This window comes from Stegostoma tigrinum, chromosome 9 (genome assembly GCF_030684315.1).
Source record: "Stegostoma tigrinum isolate sSteTig4 chromosome 9, sSteTig4.hap1, whole genome shotgun sequence".
NCBI classification, from domain to species: Eukaryota; Metazoa; Chordata; class Chondrichthyes; order Orectolobiformes; family Stegostomatidae; genus Stegostoma; species Stegostoma tigrinum.
The window spans coordinates 91,834,355-91,860,573 of NC_081362.1; the positions used below are offsets into that span (position 1 = coordinate 91,834,355).

General features: G+C 45.4%; 1 protein-coding gene across 5 annotated transcripts in view; it reads left to right on the top strand.

Moving 5' to 3' along the window:
- adgrg6 (adhesion G protein-coupled receptor G6) overlaps positions 1 to 26,219 on the top strand; it is a 131,652-nt gene that overhangs the window by 67,751 nt on the left and 37,682 nt on the right. For all 5 annotated transcript variants that reach the window (XM_059648750.1, XM_048535908.2, XM_048535910.2 and 2 more), the window contains 9 exons: positions 9,047 to 9,135; positions 11,213 to 11,265; positions 13,855 to 13,914; positions 14,971 to 15,113; positions 15,995 to 16,109; positions 18,679 to 18,788; positions 20,347 to 20,551; positions 21,871 to 22,036; positions 24,765 to 24,908. In XM_059648750.1, coding sequence (XP_059504733.1) covers positions 9,047 to 9,135; positions 11,213 to 11,265; positions 13,855 to 13,914; positions 14,971 to 15,113; positions 15,995 to 16,109; positions 18,679 to 18,788; positions 20,347 to 20,551; positions 21,871 to 22,036; positions 24,765 to 24,908 — 1,085 coding nt within the window. The remainder of the gene's footprint in view (positions 1 to 9,046; positions 9,136 to 11,212; positions 11,266 to 13,854; positions 13,915 to 14,970; positions 15,114 to 15,994; positions 16,110 to 18,678; positions 18,789 to 20,346; positions 20,552 to 21,870; positions 22,037 to 24,764; positions 24,909 to 26,219) is intronic.

Genomic DNA, 26,219 nt, shown 5'->3' on the forward strand with positions numbered 1-26,219 from the left:
AAGAAATAGATACTACATGAATCAGACCATGCATCAGGCCACTTATTAATTATTTTGCTTGGAAATAGGGAGATTGAGAAGTCAGGATATTTAAAAGGTTGACTTCGCTGCTGGTTGATATTGCTGACAATAAAAGGCAGGTATTAATTTTGCCCACTGGGGCCCACTCACCAGCCTGGATTCCTCTCCTGACGATTGACTGACATGGATCCCATGTTGGAAGGGCTGGGATGCTTCTTGCTGCTTTCCAGGTAGCTGGATGCCTATAATGAGAAGTGTGGTCCCAGTCAGACAAACAGCAAGATGCAACCCAATACTATCTGTTGCTAAACAATAGGCACTTACTTGGTGAAACCCTGCATTAACCCAGGCTGCCATTACATTACCAGCTGCCAAGCTCATCTTACACTCTCTGGGTAAAATTTGGGGTCCCTTTGGGCACTCCATATTGGATGAACAAATGCTCCTCGCATCCATACAGCTATATGGGTTGGGTTGGTAACTGTTTGGTGACAGATTTCTGTGTGCATCTGACGACTGAAAGGAAAGGTTGATGCCAGTCAATGATGAGTATATCGACTTTGTTATCATTACACAGACCCTCATTCCTCTACACCTTCCCAAAATGACGCCAGCAATTCCTCAAACAGTGAACGTTGTGAGGGTATAGGTGGATGCCGTAGTAATGGAGCGGTGGGCTGGAGGGAGTTGATGATTCAGACCTAAAGGAATGCAAACACAGACTTAAAGGGACACTGTTCTCAGAATACAAAATAAAACACTTGATGAAACCTTTGTGATGCAGAGACTTAAAATGGTTAAACAACAGAAAAATCCTCATTGTCCTATTCCATTACTCTTCATCCTATCATAAGCAAAATTGTGTTTTTTTAAGATGTTATTTTGCCAGATTCCAAAATAAATTGTCCCTTTAAAAGAGTTGTTTGTTTCCAGTTAAACATAACTTCTCGCTGAAGAAATGCTAAAGAACTCAGTGGCACTGATGATGTTGCTAAGGGTTGACAGTTACTCAGGTGATGGGTGCTGGTAGCTTTCTCGATGCCACAGTGATATTGATGTGATGGTCACTGCTTGTGTCTCAGTAGTAGTGGTGCTGTAACTTGATGTGGCGATAGAGAGTCACCCACCCTACTGCCGACTTCCTTGCCTGGGATTTTTGAGGATGTGATGGCGAGTCCAACTAATGCATAACTCCTCCAGTGGTCACCTTTACTCGGGTGGCCAGATAGTTTGATGTTCAATTCCTGCCACTGGCTAAGGTTACCATGAACGACTCTCCTTCTCAACCCCTCTCCTTACATGAGGTATGGTGCTCCTCAGGTTAAAGTAGCACCAGTCGACTCTCTCGAATGAAAGAGCAGCCCTATGCTCTGCTAAAACTATGGTGGCACAATACAATACAATTCATGAAGGGATGGGGCAACAGCCTAGTGGACTGTTAATCTAAAGACTCAGATATTGTTCTGGGGATCTGAGTTTGAGTCATGGAATCCTTACATTGTGGAAACAAGCCCTTTGGCCCAACAAGTCCACACTGACTTTCAGAGCATCCCACCCAGACCGATACCCCTATAATCCACCTTATCCACACATCCCTGAACACTGCAGGCAATTTAGCATGGCCAATCCACCTAACCTGCACATCTTATGTCGTTGGGAGGAAACCCATGCTGTCAATGCAGATGGTAGAATTTGAATTTGATAACAAGCTAGAATTAAGACTCTAATGATGACCATGAATCTATTGAGAAAAAACCATCTGGTTCATTAATGTCCGTGAGGGAAGGAAACTGCCATCCTTACCTGGTCTGACCTACATATGGCTCCAGACCCACATCAATGTGGATGACTTTTAACTGCCCTCTGGGGAATTAAGGATAGGCAGTAAATCCTGGTTTAGCCAGTGGTACCCAGATCCCTTGAATGAATAAAAAAAGACATCCTGAGCTCCTTCAAAGAGGACAGGTATATGGGTTGGAACCCCTGCTGCTCCTATGTAGTTTGTGCAATAATTAGTGGCTGGTGAGTGAAGTCCACAATGGGGACAGTAACCCATTGTGTGTATTCTTCTGTTGCTAGGGTCATCAGGAAGTGGGGTAATTTGTAAGAAAGAGCTTGTATTTATACAGAAACAAAACAGAAATTGCTGGAGAAGTTCGACACGTCTGGCAGCATTTATGGGGAGAAAGCAGAGTTAATGTTTTGGATCTGGTGCCATGACATCAGAACTGTACACTCCAGAGAAGAGTCAGTGAACTTGAAACATTAACTCTGTCTCTATGTCCACAAATGCTGCCAGACCTGCTGAGTTTCTCTTGCAATATTTGTTTTAGTTTTAAATTTCCAGCATCTGTAGTCCTTTGTTTTATTTTTACATTTTCTGCAGGGTCATGGGCCAAAACATTTTGCAAAAAGCACTTTTGAAAGACGGTCACTACTGTAATACTGCAGCCAAATTGCTCACAGCAAGCTCCTGCAAGCAGATCAAATGATAATAACCAGATATTCTGTTTCAGAGATGTGGTTTTAGGGAGAACGCCAATGGCTGTTCCTCAAAAGAATATCTTGGGATGTTTTACAGAGGCCTGAGACTTGGTTTCACACTGCCCCTAAAATATAGCACTTCAGACAGTGTAGCACTCTCTCAGGAATGCTCTAACAGTGTTAGCCTGAATTACAGCTCCAGGTTTTGAGTGGGGTTTAAATCTTCCAACACAGAGACAGGGACAATTAAAACGGAAATGAGATGACATTTCTTCAGCCAGAGAGTGGTGGGCTAGTGAAGATCATTTCCACGGAGTGCAGTGGAGGCCGGGACATTAGATGCCTTCAAGGCAGAGATCGACAAATTCTTGATCTCACAAGGAATCAAGGGCTATGGGGAGAGTGCAGGAAAGTGGAGTTGAAATGCCCATCAGCCATGATTTAAATGGCAGAGTGGACTTGATGGGCCGAATGGCCTTACTTCCACTCCTATGTCTTATGGTCTTATGGTTTCTGCCAAGACACAGTCATAGCCTCAATGGCATCAGCTTATATCTAGCACTCCGAAAGATGGACAAATTGAAAGCTAGCCTTCTTCCTGAACGGATGGCGTTCAGACTGAAAGATTCTGTCCTCACACAGTGAGACAGCCCATCTCCTCTCTGTCCCTGTGCAGCAGGAGCAATCACAGAATCTCTGCAGCACACGACCATTTGGCCCATCAAGCATGCTCCAACCCTTTGGAGGGCATAAACCCAGACTCACTACACTATCACGTTTAGCGCAGCCAACCCACCTAGCCTCCACATCTTAGGACAGTGGGAGGATCTGGAGGAAACCCACACAGACACAGGGAAAATGTGCAAATTCCACACAGGCAGTCACCTGAGGCTGGAATTAAACTCAGGTCCCTGGTGCTGTGAAGCAGCAGTGCTAACCTCTGTGCCACCGTGCACCACGTGCAAGCAATGTGTAGATGCATTTGAAAAATAGGCGTCACAGGAAGACATTTTTACCTCAACTTCCTTTTCTTTTTGTCCCAATGCCCACGGCACGTATTAAATAAATTACCGGAGCAGTCGCATTGAGCGGTTTTTGGCTGCAGCACTCCCATTAACATAGCTGGCGATGAATGGGGAACTTGAATGGTGACATGCATTATATCTCTCCTTTTTTAATGCTATCCCAGAATCATGCAGTGGTGAAAAGGAAGGTAAAGGAGTATTTTAGGTGGATCTCCATCACTGCTCCAATGACTACAAAGTTGCTAAAGCTCCCTGTTTTCCTGAAGGCCTTATGAAGGCCAATGACTACAAAGTTGCTAAAGCTCCCTGTTTTCCTGAAGGCCTTGCTCCCTGGTTGAGCCATTGATGACTGTATGCCCTTTGGTTCATCTCTATTTTATTACTTTTGTATGGGACATGGGTGTCGCAGGCAACGTCCACATTTGTTGCCTGTTCCTAGTTTCCCTTGAACTGATAGCCTCTCTAGGCCATTTTGAAGGGCAGTTAAGAGTCAACTCCATTTAAGTGGGTTTGAACTCACATGTAAATCAGACGAGGTAAGGATGGCTGAGATAACAAGGTGTAGAGCTGGATGAACACATCAGGCCAAGCAGCATCAGAGGAGCAGGAAAGCTGATGTTTCTCACCTAGACCCCCCTTCCAGGTAAGGATAGCAGTTTCCTTTCCTAAAGGACATTGGTAAATGTGATGAGGTTTTGTGACAATCTACAGTGGTTACATGGTCACCATTAAAGTAGCTTTTACATAACTCTCCAAGACAATCAACAGGATTATCCATTAATGTAGAGTGTGATGAGAGAATTGACCATGTTATTACAGTGTTGTATTCCCAATTCTCCCAATGGATGATACTTCAAGGGAACTTGGATAGTCTCTCTTTGGATAAAGCTGTAAATATCCAAATCCCTTTTATAGTTATGCATTGTTGTTTGAGATTGGTGTATTCTTAGATTTTTCAACTCAGGTTTTGTCTCTTCCTTTTCAAATGACCCAAGCTGTTTTTATCCACATTGTGCCTTATCCAAAGCCTTAAAATCATTGGGCCAAATCAGCTTGGCGTCAACTTGCAAGTGCACTTAAGAGGAAACCAGATACGTAGTCGGGAGGGAAAAGGGATAGAAAGACATGTTCACAATATGCGATGATGTGGAGTAGGAAGAGGCCCCATGCAACAGAACCCAGCATAGACTGGATGGGCCGAATTGCCTGTATCTGTCACCCAGGTTTGGGATGGGGTGTAATGGGGTAGGAGTGATATTATTTTGGTTTGAGTTTCACTGTGACATACACATCATTCACCCGCTTTATATATATCCCAATCTGTTAACAGCAGCTGAATAAAAGACTGAATAAAGGGGAGGTGTAAACTGGATAAATCCCCATTATAATATATTATTACCAGAAGTGTTAATATATAATTGTTATAATTTCCTATCGTCATTTCACTGGATCATTGGACATTGAGAGGTAATCTTAGAATGGTTTATAAAATCATGAGGGGCATGGACAAGGTGAATGGTAGGTATCCTGAATCCCATAAAAGAATAGAAAAACATAAGCTCCCTTAAGATGTCATCTGCTTCAACCACTCATTCTTTTAATCTCCAACGACCAAAGCCTTTCCCGTTTTCATAAGACAGCCTCTTCCGCTGTCTTCAGTGCAAGAATAATGCAATTTGCAAGCTTCCGGGCCCTTGTTGTGCAGTGGTAATGTCCCTATCTCTGAATCAGGAGGCCCAGGCTCAAATGCCACCTGTCCCCAGATGTGTGCTGTACTACCTGTGAGCAGACTGATGAGCATATTTCAATGCAAGCTCTTTAAAGAAGGAGATCAAAACTGCACACAGCTTTCCAGGCTACTCTTCACTGAGGTCCTGGACAGTTTCCCTAATTGTGTATACTTGCAATAAAAATGATCATTCAAATAGCCTCCCTATCTCCTTGCTGGACCTGCATGCCAATCCTCTCCTCTTTCTGAGGGTTTTGACTCTCGGCTGATGTTGTTGAAGCATAACCCTTGGGTGGTTTGTCATCGGTGACTCTTGATGACAAATGTTTGCATGCAGACTGGAAGACTGTATCACAGCTGAAGTTGCAGTTTATCTCATAGATTGATCGAGGGGTAGAAAAGGCCCAGAGGGCTGAAAAGTCTCCTTCTGCTCCAATCAACGTGACCCTGTTGCAATCTGATGCCCACACACCTTCCTTGGAGGCAAGTGTACTGCTGGGCATTGATCAGCGAAGACTCAAAACGTTTCTGTTTTGGTTTGTGGCTCCCTTGCTATCTGCCACATCCTTTGCTCATCAGCACAGAATCAAAATGTTAAGACCATGAAACTTAGATGCAGGTGTAGGCCATTCAGCCCACTCTGCTATTGAATGGGATCACGGCTGTTCATAGAATCCCTACAGCGCAGAAAGAGGCTTTTTGGCCCATCAAGTCTTCAGCAACCCTCTGAAGAGTATCCCACCCTAGTCCTATCCTGTTCCTGCAACCCTGCATTAACCATGGCCAATCTGCCTAACCTGCACATCTTTGGACTGTGGGAGGGAACCAGAATGCCCAGAAGAGACCCACACAGACACAGTGAGAATGTGCAAACTCCACATAGACAGTTGCCTGAGGGTGGGATCGATCCCGGATCCCTGGTGCTGTGAGGCAGCAGCGCTAACCACTGAGCCGCCGTGCAGTCTTCAACCCCACTTTCCTGCCTTTTCCTCTTAACTCCGTAACCTGATCTATACATCTCAGTTATTGGCCTGACCACTGAGCATGGGAGAAGGGAGACAGGACGACTTGTAAATTAAAGCTGACTTGAATCACTCATTGGAGACTTAATGGTGGGTGGGGGTGCACTCTCAAGAATCTTTGCACTGACCATTAAGAATGGGGGTGGTTTGTTGAAATTAACATGACGAGATAATAATGGGATGATTTGCCCTCTAACAGCAGGAGGCTTTAATGTTTCAGATTTCCAGGCATTCCAGATGTTGACGCCAGTTGTCCTCCCAGAAACCCACATATCGTGGCATCATGCTGCCTCAAAAGTCAAACAGTGGACAAGAAGCCTCAGGCACCCACTAGGTGTCATCTCCACGCCACTGAGGTACCCACTGAGACCCAGACCCAATGTGCCCAGTCTTCTGAGGCCAGGGATACTGAACACACATGGGGTGCCTATTGTCTTCCACAAGGCTGTAACCAAGAGGCCACACAGTGCTACAGAGCTAGGACAACTGACCAAAGATGAAAATAGAAGCACAGTCAACAAAGAGCTGAAGCCCTTTCAAAAGAAGTCAGATTTCATCACCAGGTCAAAGAAACTCATTGAAAGTTTATCCACAGCCAAACCCAATTAGCTGCTAGAAGCATTTGTTCACTCCCCTTCAGACACGTGAAAAACGACATTACTCTCTGCCACAAAAACAAATAATTCTGTTACCATTTATTTTTCAATACATTCTTGCTCTTTCAATTTCCAGACCACAAATTGAAATTCCTCCTTTGATGAATAACAAACTGGTTCTCTCTGTGATGAGCAACACATTCCTGGAGTTTGGTTGAATGTTTGCTGGCTCTAGCAGATATGTTCATTTCTCATGGAAGCAGCAACTTCAAGGAATGACTGTAACTGTGACTGTTGTGACTTGTGAATCTGGCAGCGTATAACAGGCTCCACTTGAAGGGGAGGAAGAGCGGCGTCAGCTTTTGCTTGGCTGTAGGGAGAGATTGTTCCACCGTGCTCTGGACTGAGACACAAGTGTGGTGTTTACTGAGTGAATATGCATAGTGAAGAACAACCGAAATGGTCGACATTCTCAAGTTTTGGTGAAGTCTGGTTTGCAAAAGCCAGAATTTCAACCCCGCGCTTGATGCTCACTTAGTCTGGTACTTTGTATGTTAACCCTTTGAGTCCATTTAATGTGTTTTGCCTCCCATCAAATGCTGCATCAATTTTCATGAAGTAATTGGAGTGATTGCAGAATAGTGCAGCTGGATTTTATAGCTGCTAACCACGATCCATCTCCCTCTCTCTACACAGAGATAAAATGGGGCTGCCACCCCTGCTTTCGAAAGTACAGAGGGCAAACAAGCACCGAAGTCGGACGCCCGCTCTCATTTCTGGAACAACTAATTAGTGAAATGTCGGGCTTGTCAACCTACCTAATTGTGTGACATTTTGTGTTGGCCCACTGACGAGAAATAGATCAGGAGTGGTTTTATGCCCAGAGGTGGCATGGTTGGCACACGGGCAGAGGGATAAAGGCCCAAACTCTCCCTTGCCCAAAGAAGACCCCATATAAATGTTAGCCTCACGTCCAACGCACAGTTAGAGCAAGGTGTAGTGTCAGAGAAACTGTGCTGTAGGGGAACTGTGGCATGGGATTTGCTGTATTCTCAGAGGGTTAATTCCACCTGCTTCATTTTTACTGTCAAGTGGCGTTACTTGTGCCCCACCCCCACCCCTGCAGCAATCTCTGGCACACTATCTCAATCCAGAATATTTATCATTCACCGCAAATTGTAACCAACTCCAGTTCCCATTAGTCATGTGAAAGGCAACATCTCATCAGGACTGTGCAGATGAACCCCCTTCTATCACAGTTATTATTTGGCCCTCACTTCTTTCTCAGTGCTGGCAGAGAGCCAGTGTATTTGCATAAAGGCGATCTCATCGATACATGCTATTTAATTTCTCTGGCATTTGGAGCTTGGTGAAAGTGGGTGATTACTTCTCTGCTCCCTTTCCACCTGAGAGCCTAGCAATGCAGAGCGCTCCGTGAAGTCTGCATATTTGCCACTTAGATAGCCCCCAGCCTGCAATTAGTATACCACTCTTTTAATGACAGAATTTTGTACTTCACAGAACTACATTTGAGAATCAGAGATCTGTTGACGCGTTAATTATTCCAACACAGATAATGAGTCAGAACTAAGATTTAATTTTAGGTTGTCATCCATCCCTTACATCGATTGAGAATGAACATTCTGCATTTTTTTCCTCAACACAGTGTGGGGTCCACTGCATCTAGCCCTGAGCTCCAGGTGTCCCAATGGCTCCTACCTTCCATGCCCTACTCTTACCTTCTGAATGGTTGAATCACAGGGTGCAGAGGAGCCATTCAGCCCATCATGACTGTTCTTTGAATGAGTGAGCCAACTAATCTCACTCCCGTCTTCTTTCTGTATAGCTTTGCAAACCTCTTACATTCATTTTTCTTCCCAGCTTCCTTTTTGGAGATTGCTGATGATTCTACTCCCACCTTTTCAGACGATTCCAAATTCTTATAACATGCTGCGTTTGAAAAGAGAAATTCTCACCTGATTCTTTAGAAATGTGTTCATTGTTAAAAACTGGGAAGGGTTTAATAACCTGTTAAATCTCACCCTGCCATTAGTTCTTATCAGGTTCTAAATGAATGTCCACCTTGACCACAGGAAGCTGCACGTTTTGAGGTTGGAGGGGTATGGGAGGTAAGACAAACCGTAACTTTTCTCTGTTCTTGCTTCACAGGGGGGCTCTTATACATGACGCAGTTTACAGTCCACGACCTGATTGGGGATATGGACACAGCAGATCTGGAGCAGAAAATATCAACTTGGGTAGGTCCGCGCAGTTGGCTGTTCTTGTGCAACTCATCTGACTCGGTGCTCACTTTGTGCCTCAGTAATAGTTTCCTCAGTAAGGCTTCCCACTATCACCACTCCCATCCCTGCTCAGCTGGTTAAGAGAGAAAGTAGGTAAGCATTAGAGATCAGGAGGGGCTCATGTTGAGCTAGACCAGTTCTGGATGCCAATAATAAGGATATTTTTGTTCATTAATATTTTGAGGGTATCACGGCAAGGCCTGTACTTGTTGCCCATCCCTAATGACCCTTAAACAGAATGGGTCTCTAGGTCATTGCAGAGTATACTTAAGAGTCAATCTCATTGCCATGGGTCTGAACTTACATGAAGGCCAGACTAGGTAAGGACGGCAGATTTCCATCTTCAAAGGGTATTAGAGAACCAAGTTGGTTTTCATGGCATTAATGATCACCATCAACAGCAAAAAAAAAGACATTGCTTGAAAGGCTCAGCAGATCAGTTAACATAGAATCCCTACAGTGTGGAAACAGACCATTTGGCCCAACAAGTCCACATCACCCCTCAGAGCATCCCACTTAGACCCATTCCCCATTCCCCAAATTTCCCCATGTCTAACCTAAACATCTGGGCAATTTAGCATGGTCAATCCACCCTAACCTGCACATCTTTGGAACTGTGGGAAGAAACCCATATAGACAACAGACAGTCACCTGAGGCTGGAATTGAACCCAGGTCCCTGGCACTGTGAGGCAGCACTGCTAACCACTGAGCCACCATGCTGCCCAAATCTGTGGGACTCTTCTGAGGAACTCGACCTGAAACACTAACTCTGATTTCTCTGGTGCTGCTAGACCTGCCGAGCTTTTCCAGCAACTTCTGTTTTGTTTCTGTTTTACAGAATCCTCAGTTCCTTCAGTTTTAATGGTCACCATGACTGACTATATAAATTCAGATTTATTCATTGAATTTAAATGTGAACCTACCTTGTGCTCAAAGCATTGGCTATTGCCCTGGTATTATTAGTCCAATAAAATTCCCACTACACTACCATCTGTCTTTATCACAATGTCCTCTGGTTAGAAAAGTGAAAATTCACATGGGTTGAAATGAATCCACAGGGACTGGTATCTTGTCACTTTATTTACACATGGAGAGTCGTTGACATTAATCCAGCTCCCTCAATGTCAGCTCTCAAAGTGAACAGAATGTCTGTCATGACTGTTAATATGTCAGCCTGGGATCCCTGACTGGACCAGGTTAACAGACCCATTCAGGGAACTCATATTCTATGAGGTCCACCTGGCTGAGCTCATTATAATCACTACATGGGTTCCTGGTGTGACCTGGACCAGTGTGAGAGTTCGGGATAAGGAACAATCTTCCTTGGCTGTTTTCTCTCTTTGATCCATTAGTTAACCTGTCTTCCTCTCACAACACCTAGCCTCCATCCCATGTAACAATGGATAATTATGTAAGTGTGTGGGACCATTTCCTGTAGAAGGAGTCCAAATAGATGTGATGGCTTAAGAGTTTTGATTAAATTAAGAGTTTTGATGTGCTATTCTTTGTGGCATTGAGAAAAATACATAAAATGTATTAAGTTATATTGATACTCTCAAATTGAGATGTATAAAATTATGAGGGGCATAGACAGGGCAGGCAGGAAGGAATGCTTCCCCTTGGAAGAACAGTCAATGACCCAGCGGGGCAGAGATTTAAGGTAAAGGGCAGGAGGTTTGGAGGAGATGTGAAGAAAAGAAACGTTTTCACCCAGAGGGTAGTGGGAATCTGGAGCTCGCTGCTTGTGAGGATGGTAGAGACAGAAACCCTCATCACATTGAAGAAATATTTAGATGTGCACTTCTGGTGCCAAGGCATGCAAATCTATAGGCCAAGTGCTGGGAAATGGGTTAGAATAGTTAGTTAGTTGTTTTTGACTGGTGTAACTCGACAGGCCGAAGAGTCTCTCTCTGTGCTGTGGACCTCCCTGATGCTATGAGTCTAAAATGCATGCTTGCCTAGTTGCACCACTGCAGTTTGTTAATGGATCAGGCTTTGTACTGACTTGCTGTTTTTCCATTTATGTTTCAGCTCACTGAGTCTTTTCAGAACTGGAATTACTCCATATACGTGGAAAGTGTCAGGTGAGGAGCTGGAAATATTGCAATCAGGATGGGATCACACAGCATTGAGACTAATGCCTCCTGTTAACATAGAGAACAAAAGAAATAGGAAGAGGAGTTGACTGTTCACCCATCAAGCTGATTCTGCCATTCAGTATGATCGTGTTTGATTTTGGGTTTTACCTGCATTGTCTTGTCCTAGTCCCACGTTCTTTGATTATCTGAGAGTCCCAAATCCCAGCCTCAAATGTTTTTTTTATTCTTTTCTGGGTTGTGAGTGTTCCTGACTAGACCATCAATTATTGCCCATCCCTAATTGCCGGTGGTGAACTGGCTTCCTGAATCGGCATTCTCTAGGCTTTAGGGACACCCACAGTGCTATTAGGAAGGGAATTCCAGAGTTTTGAACCGGCAACATGGCAGAGGCAATGAAGTGGATGATAAGGGAACTAGCAGGTAATGGTGTTCCCCTATTTCTGCTGCTCTTTGTCTTTCAAGATGGTGGAGGTCATGGGCTTGGAACGTCCTGTCTTTGGAATCTCAACAAATTAATTATTTAATGCCAGAGAGGGTCAACTGGCTTAGCCTGCTGGATGTTTGTTTGCAATGTAGAGCGATGCCGATAGTGTGGGTTCAATTCCTGCACCAGCTGAGGTTACCATGAAGGACTCTCCTTCTCAACATCTCCCCTCTCCTGAGATGTGGTGACCCTCGGGTTAAACAGCCTTTGGTCATCCCTCTCCCTAATGAGACAGCAGCTCGATGGTCCACTAAAACTCTGGCAACTTTACCTTTACTCAAAGATGGAGCGTCTCCAACTCTCTGGGAAAGGGAATGGAAAACGTTCACAACCCTCTGAGTGAGCAGTTTCTCCTTGTCTCATTCCTAAATGGCCCCTAGTGCTGAGAATGTGACCTAAAACTATCGATGGGGGAGTTTGATTAATTGCTTTTGACTCTGATAAGACACAGTGTGATGAAGGGGTTCTTAAAAGACTTCTGACTTTAAAAAAAATTCTGTAATTTGACAAGATAACAAAGCGTGGAGCTGGATGAACACAGCAGGCCAAGCAGCATCTCAGGAGCACAAAAGCTGATGTTTCGGGCCTAGACCCTTCATCAGAGAGCTCTAGGCCCGAAACGTCAGCTTTTGTGCTCCTGAGATGCTGCTTGGCCTGCTGTGTTCATCCAGCTCCACACTTTGTTATCTTGGATTCTCCAGCATCTGCAGTTCCCATTATCACTGTAATTTGACAGTAATTGGAAGTGAATTGACACAAAGTAGGATGCTGTTCTGTGGCACAGTGGTAGAGGCCATCGCTCTGGGTTCACATCCCTGAAGGTGTCTCACCTCTACAGTTTGATTGAAAGTAATTGAGATGCTTTCCTGGAACTGGGACATGACTAAAGCTGCCACTGGATGGCTGGTTGGAAAATTCTCTTGCTGCTAACAGTCCTCAACTTCACAGCATAAATGAAGATGAAAGTGAAGAATTGCAGTGCAGTGAGAGGCTGGTCCATTGATAATTTTCCTTCCTTCTGTTCTTGTAACGAAGGGATGGGAGACCCTGCTTCCTTCATAACCTGACAGTGAGGCAGCACCAGGGCTGAAGGGGGTTGGCAGAAGGCACTGACCAACTTCAGGAGGTGGCAGGATTGTGGTAATTTAACTAGATTTGTAATCTAGAGGTCTGGCCTGACAGTTGTGGGTCCACTTCGCACCACAGTAACTCAACTCAGTAATGGTGGCCATGTTGGTTATCTATAAAATCTACCTATTTTGTTAAAATCCTCACCCAGTCTAGGATTGCAGACAAATAAGGTCATCCCTTTTAATTACTCTCTGAAATGGCCTCATAAGCCCCTCTGTTCATGGGCAATTAAGGATGGGGAACAATTGCTGGCTGCATCAGTGACAACAACATCCCGTGAACGGATAGATCAAAAACAAGATGAGACATGTGTAGTGAAGTGTCTATGATGTTCAGCCAAGCACCTTAGATAGTGAGACAGATACAGAAATTGCTGGTAGGCTCAGCAGGTCTGGCAGAATCTGTGCAGACAGAAACAAAACGAACGTTTCAGGTCCAGTATGACTCTTACTCAGAACTCCTTTTGACTTTCCAGATGCTGCCAGATCTACTAATGTTCTTCAGGACTTTCTGTTTTTATTTCATATTTCTAGCATTCACGGTGTTCTACATTAATGTTACAGATTGGGAACTAGCAAAAACATTGAAGGAGACAGGAAAGTGGATTTGAGGTTCCAATCAGATTGGCCATGATGACAGAGCAGGCTAACTCCTCTGTTCTTATAAGTCATTCAAATCTCACAATGGAGATTCTGCATTTCATAAATTTAATAATTTAAACATAGTAACATAGAAAATAGGAACAGAAGTAGGCCATTCGGCCATTTGAGCTTGTCCTGCCATTCAATATTATCATGGGTGATTATCCAACTCAGTCCCTGTTCCCATTTTGTCCCCCATACCGTTTGATCCCTTCAGTCAATGAATTGCTGTAACAAACCCACTTGCCTTTTATTTATTTATATCCCACTCAATAGTTCGTATTTACAAATCAGAATTATTTTCTGTTTACTGGGTAGGATTCTTCAAAACAACAAAACTGCACCTCACCGCATTTCCAGATCAATCGAAACCACAAGGTAAGAAAATCAGTGTTTTGCTTTTTATCTTTAGACTGTTTGTTATACTGTAAAGCCTCATTAAAAATGCACGCATCAATAAGTCTCCAGATTTCTCAGCACCAAGATCACAAGAACCACTCTAAGAATGAAATTAAAACTATGTCTCCACCTTTTTAATGCACAAAACTATGAAAAGCACATTAAACTTGGTTATGCGTTGTTCCTCACTGTAGATACCTGAGAAGTGATCTCAGTCCAAAGGGAGGTTTGTCACTGCTCTTGTAATCCAGGATCTCAGGCTAGTGTTTTAGGGACATGAATCCTGCAATGGCAGATGGCGAAATTTGCATCTGATTTTTAAAAAAAAGAAATTTAAAGAAATAACATGAGCTCCTCTAGTGACAGCCACATAATCAGTGCTGATTGTCCCAAGAGAGCATTTGCATCTAAAGTCCTGTCAGGGAACAAAATTCTGTCACCCATATCCAGTTTGACCTACAGTCCACACATAATTGAGTCTTGACTGCCCTCTTAAGGTGTAGTGCCTCAGGATATTTAGATGTATTCTATTCCAATTCATAAAGCATCCCCATTTTTTTAATGTTCTGGAGAAGAGAAACTTGATGTTTACACTTTTCATCTTTTGCTCATGAAGACAGATGCAAGAACGCCATGTTTCAGAGGGAGCTCCATTATTTATGGTCCATGAGAAAAAGGGGCTGATAGGTTGACACATCAACTCTAGAAGCTACCTTTATTCATAAAGAGAGACCTGTCGACTTCAGGAAAACATAATAAACATTTCAGGCTTTGTGCCTGTCTTGAATCAAACAAAAGCATGTGGGATAATGGCTCCCTGGCTCATTTTCCATGGCAAAACATCAACCAGTCAGAGTCCACTTGCCAACCAATCAGCATCTGTGTCTCCTGCAGTAGGAATGGTTGCTGTCTTTGATATTTGGCATTCTTGCATATGTCCTGATGACTATATTTTGACAACTTCAACATGTCTCTTTTCTAATCACATCCTGTGTCGTGTACTCCATCTGTTATTCTGTGTTATTTCCTCCTCAGCTATGTGTGCTTGGCTATCCTGTATTACAATATTACCAAAAATATCTACCTTGAGGAGAGGATAGTGCAAGAAAGACTGAGAAACACATCTTCCGTCATCGGAAATAACCTTTCCATAGACTCCATTCAGGTGCAACCCGTAGGTAAGTGAAAGATGAGAGATAATGTCGCATAACCTGGTTCTTGCCTGCAGTGAGTAAGCAAGCATCAGAGGCATGATGGGCTGAGCAGCCTCCAAGATCAACCCGGGGTTGTAGACTTTTATTCTTGAATAGGGAAGGTGAGGGATGACCCAGTTGAGGCCTTTAAGATAATGGAGGAATATTTAGGGCATCACAGTGGCTCAGTGGTTAGCACTGCTGCTTCACAGCGCCAAGGACCCGGGTTCAGTTCCACCCTCGGGCAACTGTCTCTGTGGAGTTTGCACATTCTCCGCGTGTCTGCATGGGTTTCCTCCCACAGTCCAAACATGCGCAGGGTAAGTGGAATGGTCATGGTGCCTGGGGATGTTTGGGTTAGACATGGGAAATTAGGTAAATGGGTCTGGGTGGGATGCTCTTCAGAGAGGTGGTGTGGACGTGTTGGGCTGAATGGCCTGTTCCCACGCTGTAGGAATTCTATTCTATGATCTATTCCAGGATAGACACAGAGAAGATATAAACTAATGCAAAAAACAAGTTAAGAGACATGTCTGTGCAGAGAAAGTGGTAAGGATGTGCAGTTTGTTACACAGAGAGAGTATTTGACGAATAGTGCAGCACATTCCCAGGGGAGTTACATACATAAAATGTTTAATGTAACAAAAGTGCATTTTTCTCTTTGCATCCTGATCTCTTGAGAGAAATATTGAAGCAGTTCTTTGGAATACTGTTTCAGCCTGTGGTCCTTTAATGAACAAAGCCCATGGATTCACAAATCCCTTTCTCACAAACATAACTGCTTGTGCATTCCTTGTCTTCATGGTGGTAAACGTGAATGTCGCTCGGTGCCAGATACTTTAAGTTGTGGTGTTCTTTATCCACAGTGAACTGCTCAACAGAAGAAGAACCAGCTCAATATATTTGGAAAGCAGCCCGACCAAGGACTACCCAACATCTGCCCTGTCTCTCAAATCAAGGACAATATGCAAGCAGAAGTTGGTAAGGTCAATCAGATTCTTTTTTATTTGTATAGAGTGCAACTGGTTAAAAAAAAGAAAGAGGAAATATTCTGGGTGTATGTAGTGTGGAGTATTACGACCATATCCTTTTAACTCAACCCAAACTGATGAGATGGAAGTCCAAGTCCAGCAAGAGCTCTGAACCTTTGTTGATTGTCTTGCACTGTCTATGATTAGTCAAATATACAAATATTAACATGAGAAACCAGAACTGGAATATACCCTTCGATTCTGCTTCATCATTTAATAAGATCGCGACTTCAGCTCAGCTTTGCATTTCTACAACTGGCATTCTAGCTCATCCAGCCTGAACAATCTTACAGAATCCAGAAACTTGTTCAGAATGCTTTTCTCTCTCAATTCATTCAGTCCATATATTGCAAAACAGTTCAGCGAAATGTCTTCAGGTTTTTGACCCCAAGCCTCTTATTTCTGGAAGAAGTGGCTTAGGTTCGTGTGGTTGATGGTATGTATGAGGTGGTGGTGTTCCCATGCATCTGTTGCTTTTGTCCTTCCTGTAGGTAGAAATTGGAGGTTCGGAAGGTGCTGTGGAAGGACCCTCAATGAGTTGCTACAATGCATTTTGTAGCCAGTACGTACTACTACCACTGCGTCAGAGATAGAGGGAATAAATGTTGAAGGTCTCAGATGAAGGGCCAGACCAACGGGCTACTTTGTCCTGGATGGTGGAAAACAGTTTAGTGTGATTGGAGCCGGTTTCATCCTATTCCTAGTTCCTCTGCCTCCGCCGCATCTGCTGTCAGGATGAGGCATTCCACTCCCGCACATCCCAGATGTCCAAGTTCTTCAAGGACCGCAACTTTCCCCACACAGTGATCGAGAACGCCCTTGACCGCGTCTCCCACATTTCCCGCAACACATCCCTCACATCCCGCCCCCGCCACAACCGCCCAAAGAGGATCCCCCTCGTTCTCACACACCAGCCCACCAACCTCCGGATACAACGCATCATCCTCCGAGACTTCCGCCATCTACAATCCGACCCCACCACCCAAGACATTTTTCCATCCCCACCCTTGTCTGCTTTCCGGAGAGACCACTCTCTCTGTGACTCCCTTGTTCGCTCCACACTGCCCTCCAACCCCACCACACCCGGCACCTTCCCCTGCAACCACAGGAAATGCTACACTTGTCCCCACACCTCCTCCCTCACCCCTATCCCAGGCCCCAAGATGACTTTCCACATTAAGCAGAGGTTCACCTGCACATCTGCCAACGTGGTATACTGTATCCATTGCACCCGGTGTGGCTTCCTCTACATTGGGGAAACCAAGCGGAGGCTTGGGGACGGCTTTGCAGAACACCTCCGCTCGGTTCGCAATAAACAACTGCACCTCCCAGTCGCGAACCATTTCCACACCCCCTCCCATTCTTTAGATGACATGTCCATCATGGGCCTCCCACAGTGCCACAATGATGCCACCCGAAGGTTGCAGGAACAGCAACTCATATTCCGCTTGGGAACCCTGCAGCCTAATGGTATCAATGTGGACTTCACCAGCTTCAAAATCTCCCCTTCCCCCACCGCATCCCAAAACCAGCCCAGTTCTTCCCCTCCCCCCACTGCATCCCAAAACCAGCCCAGACTGTCTCTGCATCCCTAACCTGTTCTTCCTCTTACCCATCCCTTCCTCCCACCCCAAGCCGCACCTCCATTTCCTACCTACTAACCTCATCCCACCTCCTTGACGTGTCCGTCTTCCCTGGACTGACCTATCCCCTCCCTACCTCTCCACCTATACTTTCCTCTCCACCTCTCTTCTTTTCTCTCCATCTTCGGTCCGCCTCCCCCTCTCTCCCTATTTATTCCAGAACCCTCACCCCATCCCCCTCTCTGATGAAGGGTCTAGGCCCGAAACGTCAGCTTTTGTGCTGCTGAGATGCTGCTTGGCCTGCTGTGTTCATCCAGCTTCACACTTTGTTATCTTGGATTCTCCAGCATCTGCAGTTCCCATTATCTCTGGTTTCATCCATCCTAGGGGAATGTATTCCACTACACATTCCTGACTTGTGCCTGGTCAACGGTAGACACGCTTTGAGGAGTTAGAACATGAGTAACTTGCAGAATTCCCAGCCTCTACCTTGCTCTTTCAGCCACCTTATTTATATAGCTGTGCCCGTTTCAACTTAACATAATAAGTGACAGCCAGTTGTGTATTCAATTCTCCAGGCAATGCCTTTTTTTCTAACTGATCAGATTCAACCCATTTGGTTTAAAATATGAACAAATCCTGGCAGTTAACTGTCAATCAGCATTAATGTGTGCATACTCTATGGCAACACCTCTACTAGTCAGAGTGTGCTTGTCAACTAATCAGGACTCTCCCCTCATACAGAATTAGCATTTCTCCTTGAATTGGCATTCTTATAAATTGTCATGTGAAGAAGATGAAAAGTTTTGACAAACTGTCTATTTTTAAGCAACACTCAAGTTCTGAACTGCTTTTTCAATTTATTGTTTTGACCTATTGGTAGTTTTGTTAGGGATTTCTGTGCATGGAGTAAGATTTTCCCTGTGGTCTGTCCAGCCTTTTAAACATGCAGGACTACACATCTTTCTGGGAGCCACCCGACTTGAGAAACTGTTCGCTGGTTACAAACAGCAGCACGTTGGAAAACATTCCATCTGTTTCAGCAGGTAATTATCATTGGGTTCTGTTTCTGGTTGACAGCCATAAAGGGCAGGAAGATCCCATGTGGATCTGTGGTAGGCCCAATAGTAAGACTTGAATACAAAATTGGGTTAGGGAGGAGTGAACAATATCAGTTATTACTGCTGATTACTATTGACCAATCTGATCAAGGGTAGGATCAGTCTATATTGTGAAGCCCTGGTAGCTGAATAGCATTCTTCATCCATTGTTGTTAGCCACCCACCCCCTTCTTGTTTTGCTTGAGCCCTTTCTGAGGGCAGTTAATAGCCAACCATATTACTGTGGGTCTGGAGTCGCATGTAGGCCAGACTGGGTAAGGACTGCAGATTTCCCTTCTCTCAGACCTGTTAGTGAACCATTCATTTACAATAACTGGCGAAAGTCTCACAAATCACCATCACTGAGATTAGCCTCAAAGCCCTGATTCATGAATGGAGCATAAATTGATGTAATTTGGATTTGATCCCATGTCTGCACAACATGATTGATCTCGACTGGTCTTTCAGTAGGATTACCACGAGATCACGACCTCCTCCCCTATCACTCCCCCATCTGGACGATATTGGAGGATTCCTAGGATTGTAAACATACGCTTGTCGGAGAGCAGTCAGGAGGCGGTCCAGAGTCACGCTTGCCCCTGAACAAGAATAGTTCCTGAAAATCCAATATGATTGGGCCCTCCATTATCCCACAATAACTTCCCATCAGTATCCATTCCCCAACAGTTTCATTCATCACCAACCACTAATAGTGACCAGCTTGCAGTACGGTCAAGGATGGGTTGCTTCACTAACAGTGTTGATGAAGATCCTATAGCCATGTCAGACACAGTCTCTAGATACATCAGAATACCATATAGAAGCACTCACAGTGTGCTATGTACTGTTCCACTAAGGTAGATAAGTACAAACTGGGGCTTAGTCAGCTTGGATGGCTATTTGGTGATGCACAGTGATGCCAACAGCATGGGTTCAGTTGCTATTCCTGGTGAAGGTTACTGCGAAGGACTCTCCTTCTCAGCCTCTCCCTCACCTGAGACGTGATGACTCTCAGGTTAAACACACTACCAGTTGTCTCTCCTAAATGACCCTCTGGGAATAAGGTGCAAGTGCCTTATACATGCAAACTGCACCAGAGGTGTGCCTGAACAGGTCGATTAAAACTGTCTACGTACATGTAGCATGTTGAAGTGCTCACATGAGCCCTGCATAGATTTGTAAACATTTCAATGTGAAGCTTGTTGCTGTGGTTGAGGTGAATTTGAGAGGTGTTCCCAACAGAACTTCCAGAGTAACACAGTGTGGAGCTGGAGAAACACAGCTGGCCAGGCAGCATCGGAGAAGCAGGAAAGCTGACATTTCAGGTCGGGATCCTTCTTCAGAAATCTGCCCTGCTATGCCCCTCCACTGTGTTATTTCTGACTCCAGCATCAGCAGTTCTCGCTATCTCCGAGAGATCTTCCAGAATCCTGTGCTGCCCTTCCTCTGCTGCTGTTCAGCTATAATCCTTTGTAACCCTTCTTTCCTCGGTCACCTCCCGCAGACAACGCAGCAGAAGTGGCCAGTCAGCTCCTCGATTTCTCTGCGGATGGGAATCTCACCCAGGATCAAGTGGTTAAGCTAGTGGAGACTCTGAATCAGATTGTGATCGTGTCGGATATCAACTCCACCTTGGCATCCACAGTGCTGACAGTTCTGTCCAATATCCTTTCAAGCTCAGATGAGGCACTGGCCACATCTTCCCAAGTGTGAGTACTGTCTCCCGGTGGGAACTGTAATCTATTTGTTTGTACTCACACCTCTTCTGATTGAGGAGCTGCAGGAGATATGACCAGCCCCAGCATGGCCTATCTAATTCCTTCCCATTGTTGGAATTTTCTTGCCCTCTTTCATTTCGCACACAGTCACACATGCACATGCCTGCACACGTGTGCACACACACAGACATACACACACGCGCACACATACACACACACACAGACAGACAGACGTGCATGCACACGCAAAAATAGACACATACACTTGCACACAACCAGACTCACACAGAGATGTACACAAACACACGCGCACACACACACATACACACACACACGCGCACACACATACGCACACATAGATACATGCGTACAAACACACAGACACAAGCACAGATACACAACACACACACACATATGCTCAGAGTATGACATACATTTATGTAGCGGGGAAACGCTGCTGTTAGCCTGTGCACAGCAAGCTCTCATGTGGCAGCAAAGGGATCAAAGCCCTCTAATTTATTGAAATAATGCTTTGGGATCTTTTGAGGCCCATCAGAGAGGATACACATCTTATCAGAAGGACATCATCTCTGCCAGTACAGCATTGGCACAATACCTCACTAAGAGTCCTCACCTGTACCTGATGCTCAATTCTCCAGATAGGGACTGTAACTCGCTACCTACCCAGCTGAGTCGATACTGTAATCACAAACCTCGTCATATTTTTGCCTTATGTTTTATATGTAGGAGCAGAAGTAGACCATTCAGCCCATCAAGTCTGTCTTCAAAAAAATCATGATCTGAGTATCCTCACCTCCACATTCCTGCCTTTTCCCCATAACCCTTGATTCTGCTCTTGATTATAAATGTACCTACCTCAGACTTGGATTATACTTAACAACCCAACATCAACAGCATTTTGCGGTCACAAATTCCACAGATCCACTGCCCACTGAGAGAAGAAACCCCTCCTAATCTCTGTCATAAATGGGCATCCCTTTACTCTGAGATGATGCCTTCTCGGCTGAGCCTCTCCCACAAGGTTAAATAACCTTTCCACATTGACCCTGTCAAGTCCCTGAAGAATCTTGTATGTTTCAATAAGCTCACCTCTCATTCTTCTAAACTCCAAGGAAGACGGGCTCAACCTACTGAAACTCTCCACATAAGAGAGTCCCTGTGTACCTCGTATCAGCTGAGTGAACCTCCTCTGGACTTCCTTCAATGACAGAATAGCTTTCTTCGATAAGGGGCTCAAAATTGTTCGCAGTATTCCAGCTGTGGTCTGACTAGTTTTCTTTTATGCATAGGGCTTTGAGGACCCTAGATGCATTGACTGTCAAGATGATCTTCAGTGGGCCTTCAGTGAGTATCAGCACCCCAAACGTAGCCATAGGGATCTCTGCTGTCAACTCTACAAATTACACTGGCACTTCCTTCAGTGTGGCATCTCAGAATGGAGACTCGGAGCTGGAGGTAAGGCACTGTGTGACAAGAATAGGACATCACTCATCGCAAATGTTTATTTTTAATTCAGTGGAAGTCAATGTTTGCCACCCATTAGGAATTGCTCTTAGAAAATTGATGGTGAGTCACCTTGTTGCAAAGCATTGTTCGGCCATTTCAGAGAGTAAGATAGGTGTCAGTCTCATTGCTGGTAGCTCAGTGATTAGCACTGCAGCCTCACGGCGCCAGGGACCTGGGTTTGATTCCAGCCTCGGGTGACTGTCTGTGCGGTGTTTGCACATTCTCCCTGTGTCTGTGTGGGTTTCCTCCAGGTGCTCTAGTTCTGAGGAAGGGTCACTGGACCCAAAACATTAACTCTGACTTTTTCTTCACAGATGCTGCCAGACCAGTTGAGCTTTTCCAGCAGCTTCTGTTTTTGTGGCAATGAGCTCTCCTGTCTTTGTCCAACTGTCCTCTTCTTTTATATCCTTAATGATGTATCAATTTCTTATACAAGGATTGGTCCTATGTTGTCAATCTTGCTCCCCAGAGGAGCTCGAACAGTTCATCCACTTCACCAACACCTTCCACCCCAACCTTCAGCTCACCTGGGCCATCTCCAGCACATCCCTCACCTTCCTGGACCTCTCAGTCTCCATCTCAGGCAACCAGCTTGTAACTGATGTCCATTTCAAGCCCACCGACTCCCACAGCTACCTGGAATACACCTCCTCCCACCCACCCTCCTGCAAAAATTCCATCCCCTATTCCCAATTCCTCCGCCTCCGCCGCATCTGCTCCCACGATAAGACATTCCACTCCCGCACATCCCAGATGTCCAAGTTCTTCAAGGACCGCAACTTTCCCCCCACAGTGATCGAGAACGCCCTTGACCGCGTCTCCCGTATTTCCCGCAACACATCCCTCACACCCCGCCCCCGCCACAACCGCCCCAAGAGGATCCCCCTCGTTCTCACACACCACCCTACCAACCTCCGGATACAACGCATTATCCTCCGACACTTCCGCCATTTACAATCCGACCCCACCACCCAAGACATTTTTCCATCCCCTCCCCTGTCAGCTTTCCGGAGAGACCACTCTCTCCGTGACTCCCTTGTTCGCTCCACACTGCCCTCCAACCCCACCACACCCGGCACCTTCCCCTGCAACCGCAGGAAATGCTACACTTGTCCCCACACCTCCTCCCTCACCCCCATCCCAGGCCCCAAGATGACATTCCACATTAAGCAGAGGTTCACCTGCACATCTGCCAATGTGGTATACTGCATCCACTGTACCCGGTGCGGCTTCCTCTACATTGGGGAAACCAAGCGGAGGCTTGGGGACCGCTTTGCAGAACACCTCCGCTCAGTCCGCAACAAACAACTGCACCTCCCAGTCGCAAACCATTTCCACTCCCCCTCCCATTCTCTAGATGACATGTCCATCATGGGCCTCCTGCAGTGCCACAATGATGCCACCCAAAGGTTGCAGGAACAGCAACTCATATTCCGCCTGGGAACCCTGCAGCCTAATGGTATCAATGTGGACTTCACCAGTTTCAAAATCTCCCCTTCTCCTACTGCATCCCTAAACCAGCCCAGTTCGTCCCCTCCCCCCACTGCACCACACAACCAGCCCAGCTCTTCCCCCCCACCCACTGCATCCCAAAACCAGTCCAACCTGTCTCTGCCTCCCTAACCGGTTCTTCCTCTCACCCATCCCTTCCTCCCACCCCAAGCCGCACCCCCAGCTACCTACTAACCTCATCCCACCTCCTTGACGTGTCCGTCTTCCCTGGACTGACCTATCCCCTCCCTACCTCCCCACCTACACTCTCTCCACCTATCTTCTTTACTCTCCATCTTCAGTCCGCCTCCCCCTCTCTCCCTATTTATTTCAGAACCCTCATCCCATCCCCCTCTCTGATGAAGGGTCTAGGCCCGAAACGTCAGCTTTTGTGCTCCTGAGATGCTGCTTGGCCTGCTGTGTTCATCCAGCCTCACATTTTATTATCTTGGAATTCTCCAGCATCTGCAGTTCCCATTATCTCAGATTTAAATTGAATTGGTTTTTGGTATCTAAGTGCCTGGTTCAAATTGATTGGCTAAATTCAAAAACTTGCTGTCTTAGTAACAAAATAAAACCATTGCTTGGCCTGCTAACTGTACAACCTTTCAACAGAACTGTTTCAATTCGCGTGGTCTCTGTGCACTTGCACTGTGGATCACAGACATCCATTTTACATCTCTAAGCATAGAAAAAAATCTTCTTTTAAAGTGACCACACAATACTTTCCCAGCTATTTTACAATCACCTGGCTCCAAAACCATAAGTACTCTACCCAACTTCACAACAACAGGTAAGTGGGACTAGTTTATTTTGGGAAACTTGGTTAGCATGGACGAAATGGAACAAAGGGCTTGTTTCCTTGCTGTATAACTCTCTGACTCTATCACCAGACCACGTATGCTTCAGGAGCATCACTGTAATGATCAGTATAATCTTACAGCAACATTTCAGGTGCAGTGGTAGCATCCCTCCTTCTGAGCCAGAAGGCCCGGGTTCAAGTTTCCCCTGCTCAGGAGGTGTCAGAACATAACTGGCCAATTTGACTGAAGTACCTATAGTAACCCGGTTCCTATCCCCTCTTGATGTGGTGGGGAGAAGGGTTGGGTTTGGATGATGTGGTTACAGGCTGTGCCCCCCTCTGTTGTCGCAATAGCGTTAATGTCTCCACCGTTCTCATCTGCAGCCTAATTTTGATGGGGATCCACATGGTGAGGCCCTGGCAGGAATCGAGTTGCCCCCTGGCCTTTTCGAGCGTCTGACAGCTGATGAGCTCAGCCTGGTGTCGAGGACTCAGTTTGCTTTCTTCAGTAAAACAGGACTCTTTCAGGCAAGGGACCTCTACTTGGCATGTCTACGTGACAAGCATTGCGCGGGAAGGTAGATTCCCCCAGCATCCCCTCACCACTACATCTTTGTCACCAATTCTCAGCTCCTCCTTTCCTGATGCTACTGTCTCCTTCTGTTGTCTCCTGATTGGTGACAAAGGTACAGTTACCCATCCTATCTCTCATCCATGGAACCATGGGATAGATTGGTGACCACTGTTTGTTGGGATAGGGCACTGGATAGAAATCAGGAGTCGGAATCGTGTTTCTTCTTACCTTCCATCACTGTGAAAACAGAGAGATACGTGTGAACATACAAATTAGGAACAGAAGTGGCCATTTGGCTCCTTGAGCCTGCTCTTCTGCCAGAATTTACACAGAAGTATGTTGAATAAGATGAGTCCATGACTGTAACACAGTGTAGAGCTGGAGGAATGGAGCTGGAGCTGGAATACCATGTTGGAAAATGTGAGCTGGTGCACTTTGGTAGGAAGAATAGAGACGTAAACTATTTTCTAATGGGGAAAGGCCTCAGAAATCTTAAGCACAAAGGGACTTGAGAGTCCCAGTTCAGGATTTTCTTAAGGTTAACATGCAGGTTCACTTGGCAGTCAGGAAGGTGACTGCAATGTTCACATTCGTTTCAAGAAGGCTAGAATACAGGACAGGGATGTATTACTGAAGGTGTACTAGGATCTGATTAGACCACATTTGGAATATTGTGTACAGTTTTGAGCCCTGTATCTAAGGAAGGAAGTACCTGCCTTGGAGGGGTTCTAGAGGAGGTTCCCAAGAATAATCCCAGGGATGAAGGGCCAGTCATATGAGCAGCTGTCAAGGATTGTGGGCCTGTACATGTTGGAGTTTGGAAGGACAGAGGGGATCTTATTGAAATTTGCAGAATACTGAGATACCTAGATAGTGTGGACATGGAGTATATGTTTCCACCAGTAGGAGATACTGGGGCCCGAGGGCATAGCCTCAGAGTGAAGGGGCAACATTTTAGACCTGAGATGAGGAGGAATTTCTTCAGCTAGAGGGTGGTGAATCTGTGGAACTCATTGCCACAGAGACTGTGGAGGCAAAGTCATTGAGTGTGTTTAAGACAGAGAAAGATAGGTTCTTGATTAGCAATGGGATCAAGGGTTATGGGAAGAAGGCAGGAGATTGGGATTGAGGAAATGTCAGCCATGATCGATTGGCAGAACTGACTTGATGTACTGAATGGCCTAATTCTGCTTCTATATTTCATGGTCTTATGGTCTGTCATTCAATAAGATTGTGCCTGGTCTGATTATTCCATATTCCCACCG